General features: G+C 52.6%; 1 protein-coding gene across 6 annotated transcripts in view; it reads right to left on the bottom strand.

The window, feature by feature from the left end:
• The window catches only part of TNS1 (tensin 1), a 245,106-nt gene that overhangs the window by 24,290 nt on the left and 208,796 nt on the right, over positions 1-12,020 (bottom strand). For all 6 annotated transcript variants that reach the window (XM_069578283.1, XM_069578284.1, XM_069578285.1 and 3 more), the window contains 2 exons: positions 6,965-7,057; positions 5,260-5,298 (listed from right to left, as the gene is read on the bottom strand). In XM_069578283.1, coding sequence (XP_069434384.1) covers positions 5,260-5,298; positions 6,965-7,057 — 132 coding nt within the window. The remainder of the gene's footprint in view (positions 1-5,259; positions 5,299-6,964; positions 7,058-12,020) is intronic.

Below are 12,020 nucleotides of genomic sequence, written 5' to 3' on the forward strand. Positions count from 1 at the left end.
AGATACCAACTCCAGGGGTGGGTCCTCTCCTCCAGCTCCTCCTGGTTTCTTCAGGCCTGGAGTGCAGATGGCTCCCACCTCCTGCTCAGGAGCACCCCGGGAGGTGCTTCACCATCCCTCATTGGTTTGCCCAGACCATCTAAATAGTCCATTAAACCCTCTTCAGTTGCCCCATTGGAATGAGCTATCTGTTTTCTGCCAAGACCTGACCCATACAATGGGTAAGCAGCTCACATTATTGGATCAGCACCCCATCCTATTTTAAAAAAAAAGAAAGTACACATACCACTTCTACCATCAGTAAAATCTAAGTAAGGCCACCCACACCACCCAGGCCCAGAGTCAAGACGGAGCCAGACCTGGGACCACAGACATTGGCTCCCGTCTGCCCTGTTTACCATGAGTCGAGGCCATGTCCCCACTAACTGCTTTTGACCCAAACGTAGTGTCAGGAGCCTGAGTGTAGTTTGCACAGAACATCGAAGGGACAGTATGTTAGAAAGTTGGAGATATCAGAAAACCTGAGATGGCTTTAGGATAGCCACATTCATAAAGAATCAGCCTCAGGAGCCCCGTCCTCACACCCATCAGATCCTCAGCTACAGAGCAGCTTACGAAGGAGCTCTCAGAGGACTCAGCCTCTGAACTTGAAGACAAGACCATTCATCCAGGGAGAAGCACCCGCAGCGGTTCCCACCACATTTGCAGTTAACAGCCCTGTGAGTTTAGGTGGCCAACTAGCCTGGGGGCTTTGCTCAGGGACTCCCAGCCTGTGGATTTCAGACCCAGCCCTCCTGGCCCTGCCGTCACTTTATTCTCCATCCTCTTTCTTGGTTGGCTGCCCTTTCCTGACCTCCCAGGACTAAATCAGGGTAGAGCCTCACTCAGTCTCTGTTCCTCATGAGCCCAGAGCAGGAGGGACCCTTTGGGAAGATATTTGATTCTGAGTCCAACTTCATAACTGTTCAAAACCAAACTTGAGGGACAAAACAGTCCATTTCCCCCGAGTTTTCAGACTCAGATTCCATATTGAAAACACCCCCTTTCCCTATCTCTTCCCATTTTCCTCTCTCCCCACCTTAGTACAGCATACAACATGTGAGCTCCCTGTCTTTCACTTACTGGAAGGACCTTTCTGGGACTCTGTTCTTTTGTCTGTAAAATAGGAATGAGAACACCCACCTGCCCAGCCTGGATCAAGCAACAGGAGATGAGAAAGTCCCTCCTAATTCCTTCTTGCTAGCTCCAACGCCAGTTTATCAGCAACCCCACAGCTGCCTGCTGGTGTCTGCCTCCCTCTACCCCTTCTCCTGCTGTTCTGCACGCACTCTCCTGCAGTTTTCTCCTCTCTGCCAATCCTGGAGCAGCTAGACCCAGAGGCAGCGGGGACTGCGAAGAGCAGATGTGGGGCCAGGAAGGTGCTTCATGCAGAACATTCCAGGAGCCCAAACCCATTCCAAGAGGCTGTTGGAGGCTGAGAGCAGCTAGACTGGAGGCTTAGTGACTTGGCCCCACCAGGCTGGGGGCACTGTCAGCTCCTGACCCACACCCTCAAGCGCATTTTGTGCCTCGCAGAAAAGGTTCTTTTCCTGGAGTGAAACAGCCTGCCTGCCCAGAGTGAAATGAAGACACGCAGATGGAGACAGGAAAGAAGTAAAACTTCCAAGGCCCAAACCAGGAACTCAAAAGATGGAATTCCAAACTCAGACTGGGCCACACGGCCCTCCTCTGAGTTCCCATCATACCCTGTTCCTCCCCCAGCTCAGCATTTCTACCTTGTGCTGAAATATCCTGACCAGGCTATCTCACTCATCTTTATGTCCTCAGTGCCTAGCACAGGACCTGGCACAGAGTAGGTGCTCCATAAATCTGCGTTGCACAGCACTACCTTAAAATACCCAGATGGCACCGTGTAACTGTCACCGAGGATTTCAGAGCAGGAGGGATCCCCAGAGGGGCCATTTCTAATCTGCAGTCTTCCTTGGTGCCAAATGCACCCATCTAATCATCGGAACAGACAGAACCTCAGCCAAATATTCCTTGTTCCCATTCCTCTAGGAAAGAAGCTTCAGCCATTTCTTTCCCTGTTTCCCCACTGGAAGATCCTTGATGTTGACCTCACACCTTTACTGCTATGGGTTTTCTTCCTCTGCTTCTTTCATGGAGAAGGGTACCCTGTATCCACATCCATTAAAGACACTGTTCATGTTTAGAGGTCATACCCCGTGCAATCAATGGAAAGCAGCTTACACTCTCAGCTGTGCCCCTGATCGGCTGTCTGGGCCTGGACAAGTCATTTAACATCCTTACACATCACCTCCTCATCAGCAAACTGGGGCTCCTACCACCTTCCTCTCAGCACTTCTGTGATTATTTAAGATGATTGTGACAATGACCCACAAGGTCGCCTCCCTGCCTGCTGACCCTCACTGTGTACCACATTGCCCCTTGCTCCAGCATCCAGCTCCTCCCTGCCCTCACTTCACTGACCTTGCAATTCATGGGGGAAAAAATTGCTACTCCTCCCACCCCAGGGCCTTTCCAAGCGCCCTTTACTTCTACCTGGGAAGCTCTTCTCCCATCCCAGTGTCTCTGAGTTAATGTCACTCACGCTCGCATCTTACTTCTTCAGCCAGGGTCTCATAAAAACTGTATCTCTTCACTTTGGAGCACTTATCTCAAGAATTCTCGGTGATAATTTAATTCTGTCACCGGTCATGCATGTGTTCCATGAGATTAGGAACCATAGTACTGCTTATCATCATATCCCCAGAGTGCCTGGCACATAGTAGGCACACAAAATATTTACCGAATCAATGAAGAACAGAACGAACAGGTGTAAAGCATTTAGCATGGCACCTTGAACAGAGCACTTCCCTAAAGTCTTTTTCCCCCTTGCTGAATAAGCCTACTGCTTATGTTTCCTTATAGGCATCTTTTTTCTGAATTCACACATATCAGCAGGGCAATCAAACAGTGCTTCAGAGGGTCAGCAAAGAATATGCTTTGGTCTGACCCGGAAGGTGATGTGTGAGTCAGGAAAAATGGAACCAGCCGCCCACATCCTTGGCCCCTGTCCCCACTCCAGGTCAAGACAACAATTCTGATGCCCACGCTGGAATCCCAGGGCATGGCGCCTGGAGGCTGGAAGAGGGTTTTGAAGTGGCCACTTGATTAGGAAACAGGAGACCAGTAAGTCCAGTCTAGCCTTGCTGCCTCTTAACTGTGACCTTGGGCAGATGCCTATCCCCACCTCGCAACACAGACCTCAGGTCCACATTCCTGAAAACGATGGCTGCAGTAGAGTGGATCCCTAAGAACCTTCCCTGCAGACTCTGTGCCTCCAGAAATGAAGGAGGGTCAGAGGGCTCAGGGCCTGTAGGCTGAGATTCACTCATCAGGAGCAAGGGCCAGGTGTCAGTCCCATTCTGTTGAAGTGCCATCCCCACGTGAGGAACACACAGCCAAGGCATGTCACCCTCAGACTGTCCCACTGGAGACTGAATAGGTATCACCAGTCTGCGAAGGTCAGCAGCCACAAGGAGAGCTGAGAGCCTCCTAGGTAGGTGGGCTCCTGGAGCACAGCACACAAACACTGGCTCTGGGCTCCAGCTGATTCTAGACTCCTGGCGAGAACCAGCTGCCCACCCCCCGCCCGGGGAAGGTCCTCCCCCTGGGTGTGAGGCTGGCCAGGGGTGAGAGCCCACTGTAGTTCATCCCATTCTGGGATCTGTTCTGGGGGGCTGCCTTGTTCTGTACCCCCACACAGTCTGGCATTGTTGCCAGAACTCTGGCTGGCTAGCAGTGGGCAAAGCTTTATGGAAAACCAGCCATCTTACATGGGTGATGGCAGATTCAGAGGGGTACAACCCATGCCCACTTTGGGGATAGAAAATCAAGGTAGTGAGTGCAAAGGAAGTGGGAAATGGGCTTAAGAATCCGGAAGGAGGAATTCTTTAGTGGTCCAGTGGTTAGGACTCTGCACTCTCACTGCTGAGGGCCCAGGTTCAATGCCTAGTCTGGGAACTAAGGTCCCACAAGCCAAGACGCAGCCAAAAAAAAAGAAAAAAAAAAAACACCTGGACGGAGTCTTTAAAGAAACCAGGCCACACGGACCCAGGGCCCAGGTGGGAAGTCAGAACATCTAACACATCCAAGCTGGAAGGTGCTCAGCACCCACCTCGTCCAACCCCCTTCCCCCACCTCCACCAGGGTAGAGATGGGGACACGGAAGCCCAGGCCACCCAGGCCAGCATCTCCCTCATTTCACCTGCTGCTCTGAGTCATCCTTTGAATTCTGTTCCTAATAAATTAGTTAAAGGCCTTCAACCAGATTACATCCCTTCTCTGCTTCTCCACGTGCAAGGCTGAGTTCATTTAAATCAGGGGTTAAGCCAGGAAACAGACGTGCTAACCAGATACTGTCACAACTGTGCATGGATGTCCCGAGGCATCTGTGTGTGGCAGGGGGGCGGGGGGGGGGGGGGGGGGGTGGGAATCCACAGCTTTTTCAAAATCCCCCTAAAACATCTAAGATCCTAGAAAGACAGACATCCTACCATCTGTGCTGATAGGAAACCAGGCAAGGGCTTCCAGAGGCAGCTTGTGGCTCCAAGACAGTGGCTCTGAACCGGGAGCAGTCATCCCCCCGGGGTCATTTGTCATGCTGCAGACATTTCGATTGTCATGACGGGTGAGTGCTACCCACAGGTGCCAACAGTAGGTAGAGACCAGGGATGGCGCTAAACACCCTACAGGGCTCAGCACAGTCCCCACGACTAAGAACTGTCCCGCCCAAGCATCGGTGGTGCTAAGGCTGAGAAATCGTGCTCTGAGCTGTACATGTGGGGCAAACCTAGGAAATGGGATAGGAGCCCCCTCCATCTGAAGGGGCTGCTGCACCCCAGGCAGGTGGGCGGGAATGCCTCCTGGGGAGAAGCATTTTGTCAGCAAGGTGGCACCGCACTTGTACCTGGACCCTTGGCCGCGCCTGGACCCGGGCCCTGGGGCTATGGGCACCTCAGTCAGTATCCAGAACGGTAGCTCATCACCAAAGCGACAGCTCATCACCCCCTGATCACCCAGCAGGGCGTGGGGATCGGGGGGGGGGTGGGGCGCGGCCTACGCACCCGGTCACATGAGACCTGATCAGAGAAGAGCGCCACCCACCGCCCCCACAAGCCAGGCAGAAAAATGGAGTGAGCGGCCATTCCTGGACACGGAGAGCAGGAAGCAGCCACACAGCAAAGCCACACTTACCTTCAGAAAGCTCTGTCAGCACCTTCCTCTCATCCTCCTCTGAGGGAAGATGGGAAGAGAGGTGAGGAGGAAGGAGAGGCAGGAAAGAGAGGCAGGGGATGGAGGGGAGAGGAAGAGCAAAAAGGAGAGAGAGAGATGGATTAACAGGGATTATTGTCTGAGAGAGAGAGACTTTGTTGAGAAAAAGGGTGAGGCCGAGGCAGAGGCAGGCCCTCCAGGGCGCACAGGTAAGACAGGGCCTCGCTCTCAGGAGCAGAGGCCCATGTCCCTGTTACAGCCCCTGCATCTCAAGCAGGAATGTGCTGGCCTGGTGACAGGCGGCCCCCCACCCAGTGACTCCGTGTCCCTGGCCATGCAGACACGTCCTGAGTGGGAGGCTGTGCCCGGCCGTGTGTCTGCGTGGCTCACACCTGTCATGCCACTGCCCACCTACCTGGCTGGATCAGTCTTCTGGGGACTAAAGAAAAGAAGCAAAGTTGTTCCCCAGAGCCCCAGTCCAGCCCACACCAGAGTCTAGAGAGCACGTTTCTGGGCTCAGCCTGTTGGAAATGGTCACTAAGGGCCTAGGGTCTCTGCTTTCCCTTTCCCAACAAGGAGAGGAGCTGGGGAATGTGACGAGGTATGAACCTGGAGTGTGTGCCTGCATGTCTGCACGTGTGTGTGTGTGCGTGCATGCATGTCTCTGTGTGTGTGCATGTCTGCATGTGTGTATGTGAAGGCATGCATGTCTGCATCTGTGTATGTGTGCCTGTCTCTGTGTGTGTGCATGCCTGCATGTGTGTGTGTGTGTGCATGTCTCTGTGTGTGAGTGCATGTCTCTGTGTGTGTGCATGTCTGCATGTGTGTGTGCGCATGCATGTCTGCATCTGTGTATGTGTGCCTCTCTGTGTGTGCATGCCTGCATGCGTGTGTGCATGCATGCATGCATGCATGTCTCTGTGTGTGTGCATGTCTGCATGTGTGTATGTGTAGGCATGCGTGTCTGCATCTGTGTATGTGTACCTGTCTCTCTGTGTGTGCATGCCTGCATGTGTGTGCGTGTGTACAGGCATGCGTGTCTGCATCTGTGTATGTGTGCCTGTCTCTCTGTGTGTGCATGCCTGCATATGTGTGTGTGTATGCCTGCATATGTGTGTGTGCGTGTGTGCGTGCATGTCTCTGTGTGTGTGCATGTCTGTGTGTGTGCACGTGCATGTCTCTGTGTGTGTGCATGTCTGCATGTGTGTATGTGTAGGCATGCGTGTCTGCATCTGTGTGTGTGTGCCTGTCTCTCTGTGTGTGCATGCCTGCATGTGTGTGCGTGTGTGTGCGTGCCTGTCTCTGTGCATGTCTGTGTGTGTGTGTGCACGCATGTGCACACAAGCACCTGGACTCTGGGGCATGGGAGCCAGGCTTCCGGCAGAAAGTTAACCACCTCCAGGGAAACAGGGCATGCCTCCAACCCCCTGACGTCAGAGGATTCTGGGAGTGGTGGTGACCCCACAAGGCAAGGGCAGGAAAACTCCGTCCCCCTCAACCCCTGAACAGAGAGCCCCACCCAGGCCTGACCTCAGCATGGACACAGAGCCCGGCTGCCACCTTGTTTCCAGAAGAATCCTGAGAACTCACCAGGCCTGGGCCCTGCCCAGGACCACAGGAGTCCTCCAGTTCCCCACCCTGTCCTCTGGCCTCCCCAGCCACCTCCCTTCCCGCCAGAGTCACTCACCGCCAGTGGGGTGTAGCAAGATGTCAGCTGGGTTGTGCGGCTTCAGGCCCAGAGCAGACAAGGGTGTCTTGGCCAGACCTGGAGGGGAACGCACTGCACCGGGAATAAGAGGGGAGAGCTGGGGGTGAGTGCGGGTGGACGTGTGGGGAGAGGACCCCTCCTGAAGGAGGGCATGTCGGGGAGCGGGGTTGGGGGGGCAGCAGGAAGTGGAGCAGAGGAACCAGCCCCGCCCGGTGGTGCCAGGGCGGCTCCACGGCGGCTCCACTCCCCCTTCCCGTCTCCTGTGTTTCTCCAGGGGATGAAGGGTAAAAGGAGTCAGGAAACAGCCTTGCCCCTCACCCTCCAGAAAGTCATTTCTATCCCTAGACCCTGAGTTTCTTCCCTATGGTTCCTCCACACTGCGTAGTTATAACACACACACTGGTTTCTTGGGCACCCTCTGACTTGCTCTATATCACTCTCTCTCTAACCTCTCCTCTCACATTCCCTACCCCACCCTCAACGCGCACACACACACACACACACACACACGCACACAGATGTACTTAAAGAAAGCAGAGTATCAAGATGGTATAGCCTGTAAAGGACAGAAGGAAGAGAAGAGATCACCAGCAGAACCAACCCTGAGTCCCCAGGCCAGTCTTCAGCCACAGGTCTTTGACCTTCAGCTGAGCAGGCCCTTTGCAAGCCCCAGGAAGAGAGAATTTCTCAGCTGGGAGCTCTCTTACTTCCCCCAAACCTCAGTGCTCCAGAAGAGGAAAAAGCCCCATCTCTAAAATACGTGGGCAAGAGCATGACCACCCTGCACAAACCCAGGTCACCTCCCAAGCCACCTGTCTGGGTTGGAAGTGTCACATAACACACAAGGTCAGAAAGGGCAATCAGGCTTTCTCCCATCAGCCAAGGACGTGGCTGGACTCCAAGCTGAGCTGCAAGGTTGTTGCTCTGCCCAGTCACAAGACTTCTCAGCGGCAGCTGTCTAGTCTCCAAACCCACCTCAGAGGAGAAGTAAAGAAATGAGCTCCGTGTCTCCTGTCGCAGCTCTCAGGACCCTGCAGAGCCCACAGCCGTGGAAGACAGGCAGTCACACAGGGCCGCCAAAAGCCTAAGGCTGCCTGCCCCACCCCAGTGGCCTCAACAGATGAGCCACGGCCCTCAGGTGCCCAGGACCCACACAGCAGCTCCAGGACCCTCCCTGGCATCTCCTCCCTTTCCCAAAAAGGCAGTGAGACCTACAGGAAACTAAACTCCCAAAATATAATCTTCCAATGAAAGCAGTTTAAATAGCTTATTTGTGATCCCCTGGAGGAGGGCATGGCAACCCACTCCAGTATTCTTGCCTGGAGAATCCCCGTGAACAGAGGAGCCCCGTGAACAGGTGGGCCATAGGGTCACAAAGCGTCGGACACGACTGAGCAACTAGGCACGCACACACACGTTTGTGCACATGGTGGTGTATCCACAGGTGTCCATGGGAACAGAGAGGCATCACAGGAGTCCAAACGGTTGGCGCAGCCCTACACTCTACCCTCACTCTGCCCTGAGATGCCCAGTGGACAGATACAGCAGAGGGGACAAGTGTGTACAAACACACACATCCAGGCAGGGGCTAGGTCTAAGCCTCCATGCTTCTGTGTGTCCCTCTTTCTCTCATTACACACACACACACACACATCTTTACAACAGACACTTATCAGCACTTAGTAATGTTTGTCAGGCAAATGACTTTGAATGTAATTAATTATGGAAGAATGAGCCCAGCCTCAGAGACCACTGTCCGTGGAATGACCAGGAAGACTCTGGGCCCATAAGGCTGCCTAGTGGGCGCAGCAGAGGTACAGGTGAACAGGGTGAAGGGGACGAGGGGACAGAGGCAGTGGGAGGTTCCTCTGGGCTTCCCTCAGCACCCCCAGCTTGCTCATCACTCCTGCCCTCAGTGCCCAGGCATCCACCCTTCTGCTGAGGCAGACATGTGGGTGGCCCTGAAGCCAGGCAAGGCTTGGCTTCCCCAGAGAAGAATTCCTTGCATTTCTCCGCCTCTGTTTTCTCTCCCAACCCTGTGCATGGAGGAAACCTCTAGCTTATTCTCTCCTCCCCAGGCACCCGGGGCTGACCCAGGGGAGGGAGGGAAGAGTGGGAACAGAAACATGTGGTAGAACCAACTCTAGCCCGGCCCAGATGGCTTTATCCCAGACAGGGTGATGGCCAGGATCCTGGCTGTTTGGACCCACAGGAAACTGGAGCAAGTGTGAAGGTGGTGGGGAGGGGAGCTTCTCAGATGACTCAGTGGTAAAAGAATCCACCTGCCAATGCAGGAGACGCAGGTTTGATCCCTGGGTCGGGAAACCCCCGGAGGAGGAAATGACAACCCACTCCAGTATTCTTGCCTAGAGAACCCCATGGACACAGGAGCGTGGCGGGCAACAGTCCAGGAGTTCACAAAGAGTCAGACACAACTGAGCACGCACGCACGTGCAGGTTGGTCAGCTAAGACCAGGGAGAGAGATTCCAGGAGTCTGAAGCCTTTTACAAGGCTACAGAGCTGTCTTGAACAGCTGCCCTGGGCTTTCACTGTCCAACACGGTAGTCAGGAACCACATGGGGCTATGGTGCACCTGCTGTGTGTCCAGTCTGAATGGAGGTGTTATATGAGTGTAAAAACACACAGTGGATTTCAGACTTGTATGAAACAAAAATGAAAAATATGTCTTTACATTGATTACATGTTGAAATCATACTTTAGATCCTTAGGGTTAAATAATAGCAAATTTTTTCTTTTTCTTTTTCTTTTTTTTGGCCGCACTACGAGGCTTGTGGGAATCTTAGTTCCCGGATCAGGGATTGAACCCAGGCCCTTGGTAGTGAAATCACAGAGTCATAAACACTGGGCCACCAAGAAATTCCCTAATACCTATTATTAGAATAAATTTCACCAACTTCTTTTTAGATTTCTTAAAAAGATTGTAGGATAATATTCTCATTAATCATTTTATTTCTACTTACCTATAGAAATGATAATACTCTGTGGATATTTTGAGTGAAATTTAAAAAATCATTACAATTAATTTCTCCAGTTTCCTGTATATTCTTTAATGGAGCTGTTAGAAAAGTTTCTAGTGCAAACTACTACTACTACTACTACTACTACTACTACTACTACTAAGTTGCATCAGTCGTGTCCGACTCTCTGTGACCCCATAGACAGCAGCCCACCAGGCTCCGCCATCCCTGGGATTCTCCAGGCGAAAACACTAAAGTGGGTTGCCATTTCCTTCTCCAATGCATGAAAGGAAAAGTGAAAGTGAAGTCGCTCAGTCGTGTCCAACTCTTAGCGACCCCACGGACTGCAGCCCACCAGGCTCCTCCATCCATGCGATTTTCCAGGCGAGAGTACTAGAGTGGGGTGCCATTGCCTTCTCCGTCTAGTGCAAACAGCTCATGTTATTTTTCTGCTGGACAGTCCACTCATAAATTTAGCTTCCTGTATGTCCAAGATGGGCTTCCCAGGTGGCTCTAGTGGTAAAGAACCCGCCTGTCAATGCAGAAGATGTAAGAGGCATGGGTTAGATCCCTGGGTCAGGAAGATCCCCTGGAGGAGGGCATGGCAATCCCCTGCAGTATCCTTGCCTAGAGAATCCCATGGACAGAGGAGCCTGGTGGGCTACAGGCCATGGGGCTGCAGAGAGTCGGACATGACTGAAGTGACTGAGCACACGGGATGTGTCCACGATGGTGGCCAACATAATTCTGTTGGCACAGAAGGCAAGCCCTGGTGCCACATTCCTCCCCCTGGCAGGATAGCCAACCACCAGAGAATACATGGCCAGCTCCAACTCTCCTGTCCTCACCCTCTACCAGTCTCACCCGGACGAATGACTAGCTTGGGTGGACCTCACCTAGTCTAATCCTGGAGCATCACTAGTCTCTTCACCTCTGCCAACTCGGGCCTCTTACAGGAACCCTGAGTCCTTCACAGCCTGGTATTGATCCATCACTGCTTTCCCAGGTCCCCTCCAGCTCCTCTTCATGTCTCTTCTACCATGAAATGGAATACTTCCTCTCTCCTGGGCTCATCCAGGTTTTCTCATTGTTTGGAAATGTCTCTGCCCTTTAGGGATCTGCCACTCCAGTGAGAACACCAAGTAAGACACAGACTAAAGGCTCCTGTCTGGAGGCCAAGAGATGGATACGTTGGGCATATGGTCAACCTGAGGGTTCTGAGCCTTTCTCTCCTTGGTGAAAACTAGGAAGTGGAAGAGGTGCCTGGATGCAGACAGAAATGGGAGTCAGAAGCAAGAAGGTCCAGGGGTTACTTTAGGATGTTTCTTTAGGATGGGGGATGTTTTACACATAGGATGTAAAGACTCTTCAGTTCAGTTCAGCTCAGTTCACTCAGTTGTGTCCAACTCTTTACGACCCCATGAATCACAACACGCCAGGCCTCCCTGTCCATCAGCAACTCCCGGAGTTCACTCAGACTCATGTCCATCGAGTCAGTGACGCCACCCAGCCATCTCATCCTCTGTCGTCCCCTTCTCCTCCTGCCCCCAATCCCTCCCAGCATCAGAGTCTTTTCTAGTGAGTCAATTCTTCACATGAGGTGGCCAAAGTACTAGAGTTTCAGCTTTAGCATCATTCCTCCCAAAGAACACCCAGGACTGATCTCCTTTAGAATGGACTGGTTGGATCTCCTTGCAGTCCTAAGAGACTCTCAAGAGTCTTCTCCAACACCACAGTCCAAAAGCATCAATTCTTCAGCACTCAGCTTTCTTCACAGTCCAGCTCTCACATCCATACATGACCACTGGAAAAACCATAGCCTTGACTAGACAAAGTAATGTCTTTGCTTTTGAATATGCTATCTAGGTTGGTCATAACTTTCCTTCCAAGGAGTAAGCGTCTTTTACTTTCATGGCTGCAATCACCATCTGCAGTGATTTTGGAGCCCAAAAAAATAAAGTCTGACACTGTTTCCACTTAGCAATTAGCAAACCATAATTTGGGAGTCCAGGGACCCGAGTAGGTCACCCTGGACCCCAGGATGCAGCTGCTGCCT

Source organism: Ovis canadensis, chromosome 2, assembly GCF_042477335.2.
Source record: "Ovis canadensis isolate MfBH-ARS-UI-01 breed Bighorn chromosome 2, ARS-UI_OviCan_v2, whole genome shotgun sequence".
Lineage (NCBI taxonomy): Eukaryota > Metazoa > Chordata > Mammalia > Artiodactyla > Bovidae > Ovis > Ovis canadensis.